Source organism: Camellia sinensis, chromosome 3, assembly GCF_055761805.1.
Source record: "Camellia sinensis isolate YWXY chromosome 3, ASM5576180v1, whole genome shotgun sequence".
NCBI classification, from domain to species: domain Eukaryota; kingdom Viridiplantae; phylum Streptophyta; class Magnoliopsida; order Ericales; family Theaceae; genus Camellia; species Camellia sinensis.
The window spans coordinates 206,483,170-206,505,447 of NC_138963.1; the positions used below are offsets into that span (position 1 = coordinate 206,483,170).

The following is a 22,278-nucleotide window of genomic DNA, read 5'->3' on the forward strand; positions in this document are numbered from 1 at the left end:
GCGACCGGGAATTGAGACACGTTCCGTCACTCGGAGTACGAAACGTCCCTCGTTTCCCGTGCTTGGGCTAACTTCTATCCCAAACTCGATGTAAATGAGATGGCATACACAATGCGACTAATCATACAACCTAGCATACGCAATGCTATGAAATGACATATACAATGCTCGATGTAACATGGCATACACAATGCTCTAACGTGCAACTCAGCATACACAATGCTATGGACCGAAACGGCATACACAATGCACGATGGACTTACACCAACATGAGTGAACCTCAGTCATACTCACATCAGTGGCCATTAGATGGAAAAGAGACAACCGAAATGCATGTACACGTGCACGCATACTGAGGACCGAACCTAAGGCATAAAATGCCACTCTACCAAAGCATGGCAAGGGATGAAAGATGGCATACAAACATGTAATCTCTAGCACTGAACATGATGCTAAATGATCCCGAAACATGGAAATAAGGCACCCGATGCATGAAATAAGCCCCGAAACTCAAAGCTAGGCACATGTATTGAATTATAACTATGCAAAGCAAGCATTATTTGGCCATGAGGTGAGTATGGCTGAGGTACAAAGACAGAGCCAAGGCAGTCCCAAAACATACACATTTCTAGTTTAAAGCATGGCCAAAAAGTGCTAACATGATGGACTAAAATAGCATGCAAATTTGGCTAGCAAGCATGGTTTACATGGCATGTATATGAAGCGTATGAGAACTTATCAAACCAGCCAAAAATAGTGAATAAAACATGTCAAAATATGCCCAAATAACCACTGAAATGCAACCAATGCATGCAAAAATGATGAGTTCCTTTAGAGGGCCATACAAGGGGTTATTAAGCATATACAAGATAGACATGCAACATGGAAAAACCACCTCCGGAATGAGTTATGACAGCCCTAAAACCCACCAAATAGGCTCTGAAATTAGTCTCGGAAACATGCAAAGAAAGCCCCCTTTGAAAGGCCTTGAATGGGATTGCTCTATACATGCATCATAGACATAAAATATGGAAAAATGGGCTCTTGAAAGAGCTTAGGCAGACCTTAAAACCCTCAGAATGAGGCCTGAAACATGGCTTCAATGCATGCAAAATAGGGTCCCTTTGGAAGGCCAACCATGCTAGTAAAGAGAATGAGGGGTGAGAAGGTCACTCTTCTATGATTTTGGAGCTCAAAGACACATCAAGGCCACTAAAAATCCACTAGATTTCAGTGGCCAAGATGCCAAGACAAGACCAATGCACATGCTCAAATGCATGGCTCAAAGCATGAGGAAGTGAAGCATGCAAGGAAGAAGATGACTCCAAACAGAAAAGTGACCTCAATCAAACTTAAAGAGGAGGTCAAAAAAAGACTTTCTTAAGTTTAGGAAGAGGTCCAAAAATGCTCACAAATAAGGCTAATATATCATGCAAAATAAGCCCTAAAAGAGAGATAAAGCATGCAAGGATGTAAGAGACCTCAAACAGAAAAGTATCCTTAATCAAACATGAAGAGGAGCTCAAAATAAGACTATTTTCAGTTTACACCAAGGCTCAAAAATGCTTGCAAATGGAGCTAAAGTATAGAGCAAAATAGTACAAAAAATGGGTAAATGAAGACTTACCTTTGTAGAGCCGACCCTCAGCAACTTCTGGACCAAGAATGTGACTCCTCAAACTCTGTAAATGACCTCCAAGATGCTGGAATGGATGGTGGGGGTGGTAGGCTATGAGGTGTAGTGTAAAATGGCCAAGAATATTAGGGTTTGGAGCTTGGAGAAGAAGGCTATGGAGGATGGAGTGTGTATGCCTTAACCAAATGTCTAACCCTTGCAAAATGAGATGGAGGGTTGGTTATATAGAGGAAGAGAAGTAAGGCTTCTTGGAGAAACCAAGAGAGAGGTTCAAAGCTTCTAAAAGAAGCTTAACCAAAGGGGTCAAGCTTCTTGAGGAAACTAGACCAAAAGGGTCAAGCTTCCTCAAGAAGCTTGACCAAAAGGGTCAAACTCCTCCTACTAACCAAGCAAATGGGTCAAAACCCCATTTTAAGGACCAAAACAGGGACAAAACCCTCGGACAGTGGGTCAAGTGCAAAACAGCTGGCACAGTTGGAACACACTTGAGAAGAGCAAAAAGCAGAAAGCTGGCCGACCAGCTAAGGTGGCCGACCGGCCACTCCCCTTGGTCGGCCGACCAGAGTCAAAAGGGTCAAGCAAAAAAAGCTGGTCGGCCTCCCCAGAAAGGTGGCCTCCCAGATGAGTAGAATACAGCTGTGTGGTGAAAAACCCAAAAATGTGACCCAATAGAGAGAAAAATCAGCTTTTTAGAGGGGTTCAAAAGGGTCAAGAAGAATTACTGGTTGGCCTACCTATATTGGTGGCCTCCCAGATGAGCATAACACAATGATGGTGTGAAAAACCAAAAATTGTGGCTCAAAAGTGAGAAAAACCAACTTCCTGTCAGAAAAATCGGTTTTTGGAGAGAGAAAATGAGAAAATTGGTTTTTCAGGGGAAAAGGTGGCCTCCCACCATCCTACCATCTTCCTAACAATGAAAATAGGGTCTCTACAAAAAATGGACCAAAATGGATGCAAAACGAAGGTTTAGGGGGCCAAAACGCGCGGTTCGAGACCCCGAAAGCAGGCTGTTAGGCACCGAAAGTGGCGTATGACCACGAAGGTGGTCTCCCGGGCCACAGTGTCCCTCAAAAGGGAGGAAGCAAGGTGTGTGCCAAAAACCGGAGCAAACGGAGGTAGTTAAGCGGTCCCGAACCGAGGCACACGACCGACGGCTCCGAAAATCGAAAAGTGGGCTCCAAACGGGAAAAATGGCCTACGACCACGAAACATAGCCTACAGCCACTGAGAGATGGTCTACGAGACCTCGCCCTCCCTTCGGGAAGAGAAAATAGAGAAAATAGGACTTGGTTCGCAAACCGAGGCAAAGCACAAAAGAGCTCTGAAGTCCGGAGGCAAGGCTCATAGCCGAGACTCCGCAACCTCAGAATGAGCACAATATGCAACATCATCGAGCGCTCAGTTGGTGACGTCTGAGTCTTAAGGTCGGTCAAAAATGGGGTGTCTACAGTGTGGTTACTGTATACTTAAGGAAATCAGTGGGAACATTGAAAAGATTTGGTGTACATTGGTATTACTCTGAAGTGCTTTTGGGAACAAGGGATATTACAAGCGAATTATAAAGCTAAGGGCTGCGTACATAAACGATTTATTTGTGACTATTGGAATGAAATATGTCTCGTTAATTAGGCAAAACCTTGTTGGTAGGCTTTGATATATGATTTCATTATGCATAACCGAATTTGGATCTAACCGCGTGACTAATTTAATTATTTTGGAACTGTTTATGACTTTAATGAACAACCCATCTCCGAGTAAATGGCACTCTGAAATTTACCCAAAGAACTACTTAACTGGGCAAGTTTGAACATGTACTTTCTAATGAGAATTACATATAAACTATTAAGGCTGGATCAATTTGGTTATGAACATAGTAAAGAACATATTGTGAATGAAATTAACGTATGCTGTGGGAATTTATGAATTATGTGCTTAGGGGAATGCTATGTATTATGTTTCTGTATTTAAGAATTATATGTTTCTATAGCTGAGAATTGATGCAACAAGAAAATATTGTGATTACAAACCCTACCTACTGGGGAGTTTATGTCTGGAATGTCCTGCCAAGGACTCTTGTAATGTGAAATAAAATATGAGATATTTTCTTTTATTTTACATACCTGGAATGGGCCTGTTTGAGTTGTCTTCTATTTGGTTTTCTTCAATTTCGAGGATGAAATTTCCCCAAGGTGGGTAAGTTATAACACTTTGTATTTTGGGTTGAGGAATGAAGTGAGGTGTAATTAGAAGTAATTAAGGTTGGGTGGATATGTATGATGCTCTCATGCTTTGTTGTGAGCTAGGGGTTGTTAAGAATTGGTAAGCATAAGGTTGGTGCTATTTTTGTTTGAACGGATGCAAATTTCGGGGACGAAATTTTTTAAGGTGGGAAAGGTATAACGACTCGGATTTTAAATTCATATTGGATTAATGTATAGTGGTGCCTGTCACCTTAAAACTTGTATGGTTGTTGGACTCTTGATATTGATGGGTTGGCAAGTGAACTTTAAATATTATAATTGAGGACCCTTGGATGATGTTTGGAACCTTGATTGAAGCCTTAACAAGATAAATAGATAAGATTAGATAAAAAGTCCCAAATTTGAGTTTGAATTTTTGACCAGCCATCACTCTTTTGCCCTTTTCTCCTTCCATACTTAGAATTTGAATGTGAGGTTGGAACCATTGGGAAGCTTATTTCCGGGGCTTCAATTAGGACACAAGAATGACCTAAAACGGAGTCCCGATGAGAGAGTTATACCCGTTTGAAGTTTTTACATATGTGCTGGAAGCAGAGCTGCACGTACGGGGAATAACGCCGCACGTGCGGGCTGTGCGGGACAGCAGCTCAAAAACGTGATTTTTGGACCATTTTTTACATTTTCTTTTCCCCTCTTCTTCTTCCCTCCTCCATGTCTGAAACCATAGCTCCTAAAACCTTGATTTCCTCCACTTTTATCAACAATCCACCATGGTTCTTGCATCAAGGATGGAGAACAAGAGAAGATCAACATTTTCTACCGATTGGGATTTCGAAATTTTGGAGGAACCTCATCAAAGCTTGCTTTTCTTTCTTGAATCTTGAGGTAGGGGTCCTAGTTCTCCTTCAATGCTTACATTAATAGATAGATTTGTGGTATTTTGGAGTATATAAATGCAAAATCTACATTGTGAGCATATGGTGTAAATCTTGAAATTTTGGGGTTAGTGTTTGCAATGTTGGGGTTCTATTATGGGGTTTAGATTATGGTTTATGGATTATGGACCTAGGGTGTATAATAAATGGGAAGATTGGAACAAAAAAATAATGGGTTAAGAAATTCGGATTTTTCTTGAAATTTCTAGGTTTTTCTTGAAACCCTAGGTTGATTTTTGCTGATAACCAATGATTTGGCCCAAATTGAAAGTTGAATCATGAAATTGGTAGGTTGAATTATATATGTACAAGTTTAATTGGAATTTGGTTATGTTTGAAAATTATATTTAAAATTTGCGAATGAATTTTGTTATGAGCAATGCAAATCATGTTATAATGAGAAGGAAATTGGGGGAAATGATTTATTAATGATATAGATGGCATAAACTCGGTTATGGAATGTTGAAATGGATTTTAAGAATTCCTGTTGAATTATGTTGAATTATATTTAATGATGTTGAGTTGAATCATGTTGCTTATGTTGAATTGTGGTGATTATGTGGGATGGTATTGACTATGTTGATTTTGATTTTTGTGACCTAAAATGTGGAGTTTTCAAAAATGGGTTTAATCCCAAATCATTTTACTAAATATTCGTGGGCTTGCTTAGTTATTAAAATCAAGAGAATGATTTAATGGGGTTTCTTTATGGGGATGGGTAATGTTGGGTTTTTGGTGAAAACCCATGACATTCAGGGATTTTTGGAAAAATGTGGAAGATGTCCATACAATTCGTTCGAAGTAAAATGAAGCAAGAAATGAATTAAGAAAGGAAAAGACCTAATGACTAAGTTATGTTTGTGTACAGGGCACACTCCATGAGGGACAAGCACTCCGTTGTAGCACTGTGAGTAGTAGTACTGTAGTCATACATTTAATCATCGTTACTGATCTTTATTGTTAACATTCCGTTTCTTGCAAGTGATTATACTAATGTTATGTTGGTTGGAAGATTTTGTGTATGTTAGTATGACTTGGAAACTACTCTACATTCTGGTTACGAGTAAGGGCTATCATTAATGTGTTAGAATCTATAAATTATCTCATGGAACTATTGAAGTCGAGTCCATTAGGATAAAAAGCAACCCATGTTATGGAAAAGAAGCTGTGTGTGTTAAGGGAATGATTTTACTGTTCTTCCGTAATCGGTAGTTAATACTATGGAATTGGTTAACAGGAAGGAATGGTAAATGTGAACCTCCCTTTTTGGGAACATGACGGTTTGGACATTCCATAATGAACCATCAAAATTGGATGATCAAATAAGACTGTGGATAGTCCTAAACTGGTACATTTTGTTTACCGTTAATAGGTGTTATTAACGTCTTGTTATCTGGAAGTTTACTTTATTGATTCATGATGAACAAATGGAATAATGATGCATGTGTCTTCTATCAATAAGTATTACTACGATTCCGATATACGTAAGACGATTATTTTAGCTTGGAATAACCTATGAAGAGATTTGTGTACACTATTGGGTGATAGTATTTTTATGAACCTTCTGGTATGGAACAAAGTGCTGTACGGAACTAAGTGCTGCAATGCGAGTCACCTCTAGAATCCGTACGAGCCACCTCTTGAGTCCATACATATGTAAACTGGACTTAAAGCCGATGTGAAAGTTATGAGGCCTATGGCCGTTCTGTGAAAGATATAATTTGTGAAGTTATGAAAGATACAATTTGTGAAATTATGAAAGATATAATTTGTGAAGATATGAAAGGTATAACTTTGTGAATTATGAAATTATGAGGCCGAGGGCCAACTTGTGAAGTATAAGGCCGAGAGCCAATTTGTGAAGTTGTGCATCTAAGTTAAGCTAAGGGCTAATTTGTGAATGTGTGAACCCATCAGGCCAAGGGCCAATCTGTGAAGTTATGAACCGACAAGGCCGTTCTGAAATGTGTATAGAATCAGACTAACCACAGGACTTTTGCATTTACTTATGTAATTAAATGAATATGTACATTGTAAGTAAGTTAAGTTAAGCTTCAAATTGTTTATGTACTACTGTTCACTGAGCTTGACTCACTTTGTGTTTTGTCTGTTTCTGTAGGCATTCCACCTAGAGGTCAGTTTTAACCCATGGCATCCGTGCCTCTTTTGTCAACCTCAGAGTGTCCAAGCACTTAAGTGAAGGCAGCTCATTTTGCTAAGCTTTTAATTTTGCACCCTGATTGTCTGCTTAAGGTTGATGTATATATAATTCCTTTGCCTGTCCATGTTGTTTTGCACCCAATTCTAAGGGTTGGGTCTGTATATATATATATATATATGTACATAGCTAATTCTCTGATGCACGTCACTGTATGTTTATTTGCCTTATGTTCTGTTTGTGATCCTGGCATGATAGTGGTCGCTCAATGGATGCAGTTCTTTTACTTATGTTAATTTATATTGGTAAATGCTTCCGTTTAGGCCCCATATGATATGTATACCAGGTTATGCGTCCGTTTCTGTGTAGGTCATGCCCAAACTTTTAGGGGCTAGTTTAGGGCATGACAAGTTTTGAGGGGCTAGTTTAGGGCATGACAAGTTTTGAGGCATAGTCCCCTACTGGTGCACGAAATTCTAGAGGGATAGGCACGTTAAGCTTTCCATCTCTATCAACATGGCCTTAAACCTCTTTGCCTCTAGTCGAGCCACGAACACGCTTAGCAGATGATATTGTGAAGCCATAATATTGAAATAGTATGTGAATAAATTTAATTAAGATCTCAAATCAATGTAAATAAAGAGTGTGTCTTACCAATAGTATTACCAGCAGTTACCTCAAGTTGAGGATCCACATTGAGAGGTGGTGGCGGATGGCTAGCCACCTTAGGATGCGAAGAGGTATCCCCCTTTTTCTGATCCGTGGGTTAATGCCTCAAGATGAGATTGTGAACGGGCTCTCGATGGTATCTCTAACAGCTGAATAACATAATAAAATATGAATATATGTACAAATATATACATGTCTATGTGTGTATGAATTGAAAGTAACAAGAAAGAATATATTTCACAATGCATAAATGTATTGTACCTCATGCTCAAACGATTCATAGGATTCAGTGTCACTGCCATCTTCGGCCTCTAACGGTCGATAATCATCGTCATTTTCCTCAATTGGTATTTTTTTTCCTTCTTCACTTTCTTATGTTGAACCGCAACCTTCAAACAAGTTGTTATATTCTTCACCCCTAGAGCATTCATTCTCCCACAGTTTTTATTAATTGTCTTCATTCTTTGTTTCTTATAGTTTGTTACATTCTTAGTTACGGTACTTGATTTGGTCAACTGTTTTTTTGTAGTTTCCATTTTGCCCAACTATAAAGCATAATTGAACATTTTTTTGGTGGATAAGTATAATTGAACATTAGATGTAAAGAAAAAATAATTATATATTTCTATACATAAAGATTAATTATGTATTAGATTGTTAATTACCAACTCATTTAAAATATTAAACTATTCAAATGTGACACATGCATGATATGACTTAAATTTGGAAGAAACCCAATTGGCTAATTACACAATCAAACTTAAATTAGGCTCATACACATTAAATTACAATTATTCAGTCATGTTTAAATTAATGAATCAGAAACTCATAACTATGTACATTTTGCAATTTCAACTCCAAATCAAGGCCCAAATCTCTTAAAAACATGTTGAATTTAATGGTTAAGATTTAAATTTAAATAGTCACGAAGCATGCAACTACATTAAGGCCAAGTTGCACATAATAAATGATGACGAACATTAGTTGCTACTTTCCTTTGATTTTTCATGTATGTACTGGTTAAGGCTTTGATTAAGACCTTGTTGAAGTTTAATATTTAACCTGAAATAAAGATCAAACTTTCAATGTAAACTCAATTTCCATGCAAAATAAATCAAACTCTGGAATTCAAATATAATCCCATAACTTTACATTCTTGAGTTCAAATCCTCTATTTAAAACTTAGTTACATGAAATCTCCATTTTCATGAACCCTCTCAAACTCCATAACTCATGTTTGAAACTAAGTTTAGAATCACTGTTCTCTTGAAAATAAGTCATGCATGTAGGGATTATGAGTTAAATTGATCAATTCTTTAAATTTTTAAGTTCTCAATTACAAGAGCAAATATCCTATTAAGGACAAATTCAATTCATTTAAATTTATGTCTTGGAAGATGATGTGTAATAGAACTTCAATATCAAGAATTTGGAATGATTTCTTACCTTAATTGATGCTTGAAGACCAAAATTCTAGCTTAAATGCACTGTACCCTTCATTCTCTCTCTCTCTCTCTCTCTCTCTCTCTCTACACGGGTCTGTTTAGTATATGAAAAAAAATGACTACACTGCAGCCAAGCACTCTCTCTCTCTCTCTTAGTCTATGTTTATGGATTCCAGATAAGTAGAAATATACTTTATTATTTAGTTTTTTTTTTCAATTAGTTTGTTAAATTAAGGTTCTAATTAAATTAAAAAAAAAAACTCATTTCTACCCAAATAAATTAATCCTCTACATTAAATAATCTCAATTATACTAATGTGAATTAGGCTCTAATTCCTATCCACTTGTTGATTTCTAACTTGTTAAAATTAGCGAATTAGACATGTTTAATTCCTATTCTAACCTATCTGTTCAATCAAGCAATCAAGCAAGTCAATAATTATCAAGACAACAGTTAAGCACAAGTTGGCCCTGTTTGGTACAGCTTAATTTCAGCTTATTTCAGCTTTCAGCTTAATTTAAGCTATTTTGATGTGTTTGGTTTAGCTTATAGCTTATAGCTTATAGCTTTGTGGAAGTCAGAAAATAGCTTATTCTTTAAGTGGGGCAGGAGATGCTTTAAGAATAAGCTGGAAATCAGCTTAAGCTGAAAGTTATAAGCTATAAGTTGTTTAGGCATAAGCTATAAGCACTTTCCCACAGCTCTACCAAACAGGGCCGTTGTCATAGGCTTATAGCTTTTAACAAACACCTCACACGCACACAATCAAATGGAGCATTCTTGGCTTATGAGAATGAAGGAAAGAAGGTATGTTTGTGTGCCTGGGGGAAATAGAACTATTCCAGCCAAGAATTTTTTTTTTTACCTAATACAGCGATACAAGATAAAAAATAAGAACAATTCACATCACAACCAAAAGTAGCAAATATAAGAAGATACCCAAATAGGGAGCTTCGTGATTTACATGTTGAAAGCTATCCAAAAATTGGGTCTTTAAATTAGCACGAAATTTGGGAGTGGTTTGCGAGCATATACTTAATTCTCAATGAACTTACTTATCTTGTATTAAATTTGGCAGCAAAGATAGTAAGATCGTAATAGAGATTTTACTACCTAGATTTTGCAAATTTCTACTCAAAAGCAGTGAAAACTAATTGTTTCACCTTACAAATCACATGAAGGTTATGTGATTATTTCAAAATGATAAGGGGTAGATCTACATATGGTCCAAACCACAGGAGATAAAGTGAAATTTGCTCAAAATTAAAAAATAAAATAAAAACAAAATCAAATAGGCTCATGAGGCAAAGGAAGGATGTTGTGCAATGCAACATTCTTGAAGTATGAAAGGAAGGAGTAAAAGAGACACAAATTGATTCAATGAGGAAAAGAAAGATGAAAGAAAAATATCATGGCAAATCAAAGTCCAAGACAAACTAGCTATGCCGGGAAAAAAAAAGGAGAAAAGAACATTTTGATACTTTAAATATGGTTTGAGATTTGTTTATTTAGTGATTTTTAATTTTGTACAAAAAAAATATATGTATAAAAAATAAAAAATAAAAAAAATGTTGCGAGAACTTTGTATTTAGTTTGTTCCAAAGTGGTCCTATGGTTGTAATAAAGCAGCTACTCGTAAAAGTGAAAGGGAATTGTGTAGTAAGGAATTTTAATTGTCTACAACAAAGCAAATGGGAAATTTAACAATCAAACAAACGTAACATAAATTTAGTAATTGGCCTACCAGATCATCAACTAAATGCATTCCACATGAAGTTTGTAATTGGCTGGCCAGAACGATAAAATCGATCCAACAAAATACAAAAATCATCCATACAACAAATTATTATCCAAATCAAGTGAGTGTACTCAAATACTCGCCTGAAATCAAGCCTATCAACTAAGCAATTGAAACCTAAAAACCTAAACCTCTTTCCAGCGAAAAAAAAAAAAAATCCAACAATTCCATAGTTGTGGAATAAATTTTCAGTGACAATAATCAGTTGATTAAACCCACGCATACATACGTCTTATTGGAAGGTCATATAAATATATATTGATTGTTCCTAATGGGAGGGAAAGAGGGATATGTGTGTACCGTGAGAGTCCCTTCCAGTTAGATTGTGGAAGAATGCTTCAGCAAAGAGCTGATCCCTCAGCCGTGGGTTACAACAGTAAGCACACCAAAGAAAGAGAAGAGAAAGTATGATGGTCTTGAAGATCACAGCCCTTCAACTTCTCAACCTTTAGATATCTATTGATTGTTCTATATATCAGATTGTGAGGAAGTTTTTATTGGTCTATAATGGGCCCAATTTTATTATTTTATTTTTATTTTTTTTAAGACAAAATAATTTGTCACCACTTACCAATTTTGGGCGCCTTTTTTTGGGTGTGTGGCGCCAAATATTTAGATTTTTTTGTGACAAAAAAATTTTCTTACCAAATTAAAATTTGCGTCTCCAAAAGAAAACCTCTTATTTTGATTTTTATAACAAAATTAAAAATTTTATTTGGTTTCATTTTTTGAAAACGATTTTTAAATTAATTGCAAGCCTTAGTGATTTTTTTTAGTTGTACATCTAAAAAGTAAAAAGTAAAAAATAAAAAATTAAGTAAAATATGAAAACAGTTCAATAAAGACAAACGAAACCCGTTTAAAAATAATTTATGAGAATTTAAATAAAAAAAAATTCAGGTTCAAAAACTAGCGAACAATAATATGAAAAACAATCAAGTTGGAGTTATTTGTTTTTTTAGATACACTTAGTTTAAATATATTTAAAAGGTAAAATATTTATGAAAAAATAATAATAAAAAAATGACAATGTACTAAATTTTTATATTTTTTTGCATGTAGTGAATTTTTTTATAGTGTTTTCATAAATTTTGTACTTTTCAAGTTTATCTAAAGGGCAAATTACACAGGTGATCCCTATACTTTGTTTTTTGTGTCATTTTGGTCCTTACACTTTCAATTGGCACAATTTTGACCCTTAATTTTAAATTTTGTGTCAATTTAATCCATTGATAATGTCGTTAGTGTTTTTAAATAAAAATAATCACAGAATTGATTGAAATTAACTCACTGAGATTAGTAAATTTATAATTTTTTATAAAAAATATAATATATATATATATATATATGGCACATACATACCATTTATATGGCACAAGGACCAACGTACCGGAACAATTGTTGCAATTTGCCCTCATCTAAATTAAAGGGATTTAAAAGGTCAAAAAAAGAAAAAAAAAATTATAATATTAAAAAATGTTCAGTACAAAAAATATAGATTAAAAATTAAAAATTAATTATTGAAAACTTCATACTAAACAAGGTAATGTTTTCTATTAATTTTGAAAATTAAAAAATTATTAATAATTTTTCCTCTGTATTTTTTCCCACAAAAAATAGCTACATTAATTATCTTTTTTTTTTTTTGTGGACAGCGGTTTTGACTTGCGATTTTTCTAAAATGGGTGTTCTAAAAAATGCTTATGCAAAAGCCGCCTTCACTATGAGAAAGAATAGTCGGTTTGCATAGGGTGCCTTCTTAGATAATAGCTTCAATACTGGCATGCTTGAAGGGCTTAAGTGTGAGACATATGAGAGGGGCTTTAGTGCGAAATAGAAAAAATGGTTTATAGAGTGTCTTCTTGCTTCACGACTTCAATACTTTTGAGAGAGGAGTAGGCTCAAATGCGAGAGAGAAAAGAGGGATTGTAGGAAGTGTCTTCTTAAGTCACGACTTGAGTGATTGTGTACATGAAATGAGTGATAAGGGTCAGAGTGTGTCTCTTAGGGTCACGGTTTCAATGCTTTGAAACACAAAACCATAGCATTTTAGTAAAGAGAAATAATTAGTGATAAAATATTTTTGTCTCCTTAAATACAAGAACAGAGAATTTATTATCGGTGACGAAATATTTTTGTCTTCCACAACATAACCTCATGAGACGAAAAATATATTCATCGCACAATCATTCAGAATTTATTAGTGACGAAATATTTTCATCTCCCACAACTTATTCTTCCAAAACAAAAATATATTTGTCTGCCATTTAGTAGAAAGATGAAACGGTATCATTTGCATGATGGAGTGTTTATTGGTGACGAAATATTTTCGTCTTTCATAACTTATCATTCCTAGACAAAAATATATTTGTCGCCTAATAAATGTAAATATACAACGGCATCGTTTAATAAGTAGGGAATTTATTGGTGACAAATTACGTTCGTCGCAAAAAATATATATATTTTGTGACGAAAATGTTCGTCTCCAATTAGTTAAAATAATTCGTGTCAATGCAAACGAAATTGGCGCTTGAATTTTGCAGACGGAATTTTTTTTCCGTCTTCTATACGTTTAAGAAAAATTAAAACAAACGATAAAATTAATATTTTGTCATCTTTGGATTAAATTTTAAGACAAAAAAATTTCGTCACCAAATTTTGTCACAATAACCTAAATTTCTTATAGTGAGTTTATGAGCCAAAAAATTAGATTCAAGAAAAACGTGCTCTAGAAAGGAGTTACGGCAAAAAATCCCTTGTTGAAACTTATTTACTTATAAGTCTTATTTTTTATTTTTTTTATTTTTTTATTTTTTACCTATCAATATTTTTAAGGATAAATTACAAATACATCCCTTGAGATTTGCTTAAAATACAAATTGTTCCTTGTGGTTTAGAAAATTATTAATATTTTCCTGTCAGAATTTTTTATTTAGCAGAATTAATTAAAAAAGTGTGATTTCTAACTGTTCACATATATAATAATAAAATTATCTGAATTATTAATTAAAATAAAATTTTAATATTATTAAAAACTGTTAATTAACTTGATAATTTATTAATAAAAGGACTTATTTGTTATATGTAATTTCTAAAATTACAGAGAATAGTTTTTAATTTAAATAAATCTATAATTTATCCTATTTTTAAAATATGTTAGGACAAAGTAAGCATTTTAAAACTCATTAGTGCATTAGAAAAATATACCAGACTCACAAGTATTTAACTCCATCACATCTCATCTAATCCTTAAAAAAAAAAAAAAAAAAAAAAAAAAAAAAAAAAAAAAAAAAAAAAAGAGCCTCCATCAGATAAGACTGACCGATGATTTACCTTAAAAATTACTATCTTAAGCGATATGTGATTTTTTTTTAATGGACATTATTGCTTGACTTGGGCCGAAGGGCCCATAAACATGACAAACAGAAGCAAGGAAAAATGGGCTACAAAGGTTCGTGGACGGTGCGTCATTGGGTTCAAAACCTGCCTTCCAAAGCCGCACACCTCTCGACAATCAAAAATCGAGAAATCCATGGAAGCGGAACTGGTGATCGCTTCGTCGGCGACCGACGCTGGCATCGGTTGCTGGGACTTGCATTCCGGCGCCGAGCACCTCCGCTACCGCTCCTGCTCCTCCCCTTCTCACGGCCTCGTCTCCGTCGCCGGCCTCTTTCTCGCCTCCTCTCAGCTTCGCGATCCCTCTTCCTCCTCCGGCTCCGTCCTCTACTGGTCCTGGAACAAGGTCTCTCTCTCTCTCTCAAAACTCATACACATACAAACATCTATATATATAGTATGAAGTTAAACTGTTTGATAAAACGCTTCTTAGAACTCTATTACACAAAATTGTGGGCTTTGAATCTAACCGGTTTGATAAAACGCTTCTTAGAACTCCAAAACACATAACTGTGAGATTTGATTTGACAAAACTCTTCTTAGAACTATAAAACATGTAGCTGTGAGCTTTGAAGCTAACCTGTTTGATAAAATGCTTCTTAGAATGGTTATACATAATATTTGCACTTTTGCTGAAGCGAAACTGTAATGACTACTTACTCTATGTAATAATGCTTAGTTAATCTGTTTTCAAAATCGTGCAGCCTCATGTAGAAGTTAAGTGCTTCCCAGCAGAACCAATTAACCCGCTTGCTTCTAATAGTGACGGGACTTATATAGTTGGAGGAGGTGTTTCTGGGGAAATATATTTATGGGAGGTGAATATTTTATTCTCTTAATATGTTTTCATAACTCGTCTTTTACAGATTTATGTAATTAGCATTGAAAAGAGTTTTGAATTTTGAAGAATTAGTGTTAGCTGGACTTGGTTTTTGAGTGGTTTATATTGATGAAAGATTTGTTTACAATATGCTTAGGTTGCGACTGGTAGACTGCTTAAGAAGTGGCATGCTCATTATAGAGCTGTTACTTGCTTGGTGTTTGCTGACGATCAGTCCCTGTTGATTTCTGGGGCAGAGGATGGATCTGTTAGAGTCTGGTCTCTTCTAATGTACTTACTTGTACTCTTGCTTGTGCTTTAGTTGGTTCTAATTATTTGATGGTGACCATTGCTGAACAAGAATTACATGCTAATTAGGATATTTGATGATATGCGGAGGGAACAAGCAAGACATATTTATGAGTATAGTTTCTCCGAGCACACTTTGCGGGTGACTGATATCGCCTCAGGTTATGGAGGATGTAATGCAATTATAGTGTCCGCTTCTGAGGATCGGACATGCAAGGTGTGGTGTGATGTCTACTAAATGTTTTTGATAAAATTTTATTACAAGTAACTTATAATGTACGTCAACTTAGGTTTGGAGCTTATCCAAGGGGAAGCTATTGAGAAGTATTGTGTTTCCATCAATAATTGATGCAATTGCATTGGACCCTGGTGAGCATGTCTTTTATGCTGGAGGAAAAGATGGAAAGATATACATTGCTTCACTCAATTCTCAAGGCACCTCCAACAACAGTTATGGGATGCATATCATTGGCTCATTAGCTGATCACAGGTTTTTCCACTATTCTTATTATATTATAAATGTTGTAAGTTTATGGCGTCTTGAGTTGAGATATATAGATCACCTACTTCCTCCTTAAAAAATTTCATTTATTAAGTACTGCCGTCAACAAGTTGCCTGTCCTTTTTCACTGTGGGTGTGTTTACTTTCATTCCTTTTCATGTGTGTTCTGTTACATATTTAAATTTGAGATGAGTTAGTTTATCTGGCTTTTTCTTCTTTTCTTCTTCTTCTTTTTTTTTTTTTTTTTTTTTTTTTTTTTTCTTCATGGAATGTTTTTGTTTTTGGTTTATAAGGTCCTGTCCTAATGTAAATATGAGTACATACTTGGAGAGCCCAAATTTTCTCATGTTCCAAATTTGATCATATTTTTAATGAGTTCTATTATCTTATTTATCCTCTCTATCACTCTATGTTATTGCTTTAATGTGAATGCAATTCGACAAGAGGGCATTTGTGAAGTGCACTCTATTTAGTCTAGAGTGTGTGTATTTTTAATAGTGCATCATTAAATTGGCAGACAGACATCCAACATTGGTTCTCTAAACAATTGTAACATATGTTCGTGTGCCATAGCATTCTTTCCATCACTCTGTGATCTGTATAAATGATTTTTTGGATTATTTATTTAATCGAGTTATATCAAGTTTATACTTGAGGCATAATAAAATGATAATAATTAAATATATAAAAAATATATATGCTAATTATGACAATAGTAAAATCAAGTCCTGCCAGCATCTTAGCGATCCCATCTTGCTTGACTAGTTTGAGCTTGGGTTGAAGTTGAACACCACACCACAGCTCATATATGAGTCCAAGATAAAGGTTTCAACTTACAATAATTGCAAAACAAGTTAGAAGAAACCTGTTGTTTGAGGGCTAATTTCGTGTGTTGTCCATGAGGGAAAACACCCATGCAAATCTTTGGCCTTGATTGGGATGTTGGATTTAGTAGCATTTTTTTGGCTAAAATGGCTAATAAAGACAAAATAGGCTAAAATAGTCAATAAGACAAAGGCGCTGTTTGGGAAGCATAGGTTGGGGCTATTATAGTCTCAAAATGGAAATAAGCCAAAAAGCCTACTGTAGCAACCCTTTTTATTAAAAAAAAAAAAAAAATAGCCTCAGCTGCCGTGACAGTGTAGGGCCAGCCTACACTGTCAAAGTGTCAAATTTCTACATCACTTGGGAAATTACATTTTTGCCCCTTCACATCAATTTAAAAAATTATAATTTTAGGGACAAATTTGTCATTTTAACTTCAAATATCATTTCAAAACACTTTTCAATACAACAACTCAAATAAAAATCCATCTCATCTTCCCAAACACAAAAACTAAAATAGCCTACTAAAATAGCTAAAAAGCCAAAAAGCCTCTAAAATAGCCACTTTCCAAACGAGACCAAAATGTCACATCCAAACTATAATCATTTCACTATCAACTACAAAAAAAAACCAACTATCATCCCAAATACAACTTGTTTAGCCAAATTAAAATAGCTAAAAAAGCCAACTAAAATAGCTAAGTTCCCAAATGGGACCTTTATTGAATGGTGCTACATCATGGTGGTTACCCCAATGTGTAGCCATCATTGTAAGTGAATTTAGGAACACGGATACGGCATATGGCGATATGGGGATATAGATATGGCGATATGTTAAAATCTGAAAAAGTAAGATACGGGTACAGCGAAAATACATTCTTAAAAAAAAAAATTTATTTATTTTATAATTTTAATAATATAATATGCATGAAAATAAAACCTAAAGCAAATTAATAAATAAAGAGAGGGATTCCTATTAAGCTAAGAGTTTTCAAACATCCAAAACTAAAAGTAAAAGCAAATGCAAATTAAACATCATCCTTACATGCCTACACCAAAAATAGAACGAAAGCAGAGAGAAGAAAGGTAAAGAGTGAGAGAGGCAATAAGGATACATCAATTGACAAATTCTATTACTTTAACTCTCACTATATTCCTCTTATCAAAGAACTAAACAAACTATTAGAAGTAATATGTGATTTTATGTATCTGATACTTTAAAATTAAGCATCCGATAGTCCAAATTAATAAGAAATTAATTAAGAAGTATCCGATACGTATCCGAGGAGTATCGGTATCCAATAAGTATCCGACACGGATACGTCTCCCTTTTTGAAGTGTCCGTACTTCATAGAACTGGATGTGTCCATTCTCGCTCCATTAAATTGTAAACTTAATGATGAATTTGTAGAAGAAAATAATGGACTAAGAAACTACAATGCAAAATTAGATATTTTAATTTTGGTTTATTTACTCTCTTTTTAGGGGGAGGAGGGAGGGGGGGGGGGGAGCAATATTATTGTGGGCAAGATACTAGAGCCAATAAAGCAACACGAGGGTGTTCAAAAGTTATTGGTCATTGTAAATTCTCCACATGATGACGCGGACATGCTAGTTCTTCAGAGCGCTCACATATACAATGAATGATTTATATTACAAGCCTCACTACATGGTTGAATCTTTGGTTGCTGAAGTTGTACATGTTACATTTTTTTGATAAGCAAATTTCATCAGAAAGACCCAAAAACCGACATGTCCTCACTGTTTGAGAAATTTAAAACAAGTGGATGGTTCTCATTATATCTTAATTGATAAAGATAAAAATAAAAATAAAAATTGTTTCTTTTTTATATTATTTGGAAACATATCGGTCGATGATTGTTGTGTTGTTCAAATAATGATGACAAATGCATCCTGTTTAGATTTCTTTTGCCATAAATGGTCTGCACTTTTCTAAGTTTTATTTCCTTTACAATTTTTACACTTCCACATTTGGTGCAGTAAAGCTGTCACTTGCTTAGCATTTGCTGCGGATGGAGTGTTATTGGTTTCTGGCTACGAGGATGGCATGGTTCGAGTCTGGGACACTAAAACTCACAACATCATTCGCGTTTTGAAACATGCAAAAGGTATATTTGAATTTATCAGAAATGTTGGTTGCTTGATTTCATGTTGATTTCATTTTGTGAGATATATTGCATTATGTATATTATTTTTGTTGTGAATATAAATAAGTCGTGTTGCCTATGCCCATTAATTAACAACTGGCTTCACTAGTCATCTAATTAACAGATGTTGGTAGAAAAATGAATAAGGTTTCCATATATGTATGTATGTATGTATGTATGAATAGTAAGTGGTGAATCGGCTGGTTAAGGGAGCCATGTGGGAAATATGAATGGCACTGAGTTCATCTTGGACCATTAGAGCTGGGTTGATTGAGAACTGAAGCAGCTTTAGGAGGAGGTATAACCGTATAACAGTAGTAAACCAAAGTCTGAAGATGGTGGTGATTATTTTGTGTTGGGTTGCTGTATTTTGCTCATGATTTCTAACTGCTGTGGTTGATCTGTTCTTCTTATGTTTTAAGTGATGTTATCCAAATTTAAAAAAGAAAGAAAGAAAAAGTGATGTTATTCCTCGGCTAACACAAATAAGGTACACTTTTTTTTTGGGTATTGTGCAGGTCCTGTTAACAATATTCTTGTTGTTAGACCACCACTCTGCTTAAATCCTCAGATGTTACTGAATTCTCAATCTTCTTCAGTAAGAAGGCATGGATCTTCATTACCACCTCCATTGGAGAAGTACACAAATTCAACAGATGAAATTGTAGAAGTTAAGGCTTTTCTCAGTACTCAGCCTACTTCCAATGAACCTCTGCATGCATCATACATCAGTATCCACACTATGAATAATCAAATCAAAGAACTACAGGTTTATATTTTCTTGATGAATATTCTGGATTAAATTCATTGTTGTGGATTATATCCGTGTTCTGTCACAGTTAGCATGCGCTTCACTTATATATATATATATATATTCTTCCTTTGTTTGCATGTCTTGCACTGTAGGAATATAATTTTACATATATTATCTTTGTTCTCAAGTGTTCATTAATTCTCTTAGTTGTATTTGACTTTCGTTTTTCTACTGATCAAAAAAGGATTTAACTTTTTCTTCTTTTCCTTGGGTATTGCTGCATATCCCATCATGCTCCGCTGCCCTAGCCCCTTTTAGAGTCAATTGAATTACATTGATGCATGAATGTGTTTCTTTACTGAGTAAAAAGAAATTATTACTTCAGAACAATGTGTGTTTGACCTACAGTTTTGGTGTTATATTCAGCAACATGGTTCATCTGCAGCTGCTGGAATGGAGATGGAACGACTAAAGCACGATTGCAAAAGGTCTATGCAAATGGCCGAGCGGTGGAAGACAATGTATGAAAACGTGCACCAATTTTGTGTAAATGAGCTTTTGGATGGAGATCAAACAGAAGGCTGCAATGGAAACTCCACCTGACACAGCTTTTCTTTATGTGCAAACAGCTCCCAAGTTTTGTAGGTACAGAATTATTTTTGCAATGATTTGATTGCTGTGGTGTGTGATATTCTCCCTTTGTTTTGAATCTTTTAATCTTTGTATCGTCATCCCATTTTGGAAGCTTCTAGTTAATTGATAATGAAGCATCTTATCTGTTTTACAGTTTTCGTCATTAGACACAAATATGTTTAGGTACAGAATTATTCTTACAATGATTCCATTGCTGTGGTGCATGAGTCTCTCTCTCTCTCTCAACAAATCAATTCTCAGGTCCCATAAATATATACCTATTGTGTGAAATAATGTACTGAATTTTGTCAATGTGAACTTGCCAGAGCACCTCTATGGAGAACTGAAATATTAAAATTATGTTAATGGTTTTAGTTAATGGTTTTGGTTTTAGTTAATGTATTAATAGCCTGAAATTATTACTTTTACATCAATACTTTTTTTATCCTTATTTTACTGTCATATAATGCTAAGAAAGTCGGAGGGTTGCAAGGAGAAAACGTGACAGGACTGAAGCTGATATATTTTAAGCAACAAATATATCCGAGCCAAGCTTAACCAACTCGAGTTCACCTCCGTTTGAGCTCAGCTTTAATAATCTAGTTTGAAAGTGAGGCTTGAGTTTGGTTTATAAACATTTTCATGCTGAGTTTCAGTGAGGTGCAGACTTGTAAGCTTGATCTGTTCATGAACTATTGATTCATTTGCTGATCTAATTATATACTTGGGAAAAAAGCATTCATTGTGAAGTGGAATTGTTTTAGAAGTCCAAATCTGGTTACTAGCATTCATGTTATTTTGAAGAGTTGAAGGTGATCCTATACATGATGCAGTAGATACGACAATGCTAATAAAAACGTAGTAGAAGTTATTTAAAAGCTATCTAAAACTACAGAATGCTTTCAGATACTATATTTTCTACCTTTTCTTCTTCTGTCTTTTTTTCTTTCTTTTTGTGGGCCTGAATATGTAGTCCAAAGACATATTATGGATGCAATTTTCTTCAAAAGCAGCAACACTAATAATCAGTGCTTGTAGAACTTACTGAATGATTGATTGCTTGGATGCAAGCTATGAAATCATGTACAGTTACAGTAAAATTTGTCTGTACAAAGCAAAATCATCGATTATGAAACATGTGGACCTTTTTTTTCATATTTTATTTTATGTGCATAATGTGGACTTTTATTTGATTTTGGGCTTTATTGAGCAATGTCTGCTGAAGAGTTGGTCTCTTGCCAGAATGCCTGCTACTGGATCGAGAAGTTTTTTGAAGCCTTGTTTCAGTAATCATTCCTTCCTATCCCCCTACTGTTCCCTAGCCGGTCTTGTAGATTGCAGTCGTATGTTTTGTGTTTGGATTTAGTTACAAAGAACGTATCTCTCTAATGTACTGCTAACCTGTTGATTGCGATAGTTTCTATTTGCTTCCTGGAAAGTGAGTCAACTTGTTTAATCCATCTTCATTGTAACTATCTACAATATTATAGGTTATAAATATGCCCCGTCTCTAGCGGTCTCTTGTCCTTGGAATGTGATTCTGTTTTTTCCCCCATGGATAATGCAGCTAAACTATATGGCGTTTGTTTTGGATATGGCATTGTTAACGTGATTTTCTGTTCAAACCCCTGGAATATGTTGTAACTTCTATCGATTTTGTGTGCTGAATTTAGCTTATTTATTTATTTATTTTATCGATGTAGCTATTTCTTGAATTGAAGGATGCTTTGTGATTTTGTTGTTAATGCTAATTATCACAGATTTCAGTCCACGGTCCACGGGTATTGGTAGAATTAGTATTTCTGTGGCCTTATGCACAATAGGAAGTGTTCGGGTACATTCCGGATCTTTTTTTTTTTTTATTTTATAATTTAAATTGTACATTTTATAAAGTTTGCAAGATCATGCCCAAATTCAGGTTAATCAATTATCGATAATTACATGATTGGAGGCAAATGTGATCTGATTATATAGTTATCGATATCTAAATAATTTAATTTTTTTTATATGAATGAACTATTTAAT

At 34.7% G+C, this 22,278-nt stretch overlaps 1 protein-coding gene across 2 annotated transcripts; it reads left to right on the top strand.

The window, feature by feature from the left end:
• Positions 1–14,246: 14,246 nt before the first annotated feature.
• On the top strand, positions 14,247–21,878 carry RID3 (Transducin/WD40 repeat-like superfamily protein). Of its 2 annotated transcripts, XM_028217216.2 has the most exons (9): positions 14,247–14,588; positions 14,947–15,060; positions 15,220–15,353; positions 15,441–15,588; positions 15,662–15,861; positions 18,700–18,827; positions 19,385–19,635; positions 20,047–20,265; positions 21,496–21,878. In XM_028217216.2, exons 1-8 carry the CDS (start codon positions 14,262–14,264, stop codon positions 20,221–20,223), a joined length of 1,479 nt encoding a protein of 492 aa, XP_028073017.2. In that variant the 5' UTR covers positions 14,247–14,261; the 3' UTR covers positions 20,224–20,265; positions 21,496–21,878. The 2 variants fall into 2 exon arrangements, with proteins under 2 accessions (XP_028073017.2, XP_028073016.2); XM_028217215.2 differs by lacking the exon at positions 21,496–21,878 and having other exon boundaries at positions 20,047–20,483.
• The last annotated feature ends 400 nt before the right edge of the window (positions 21,879–22,278 follow it).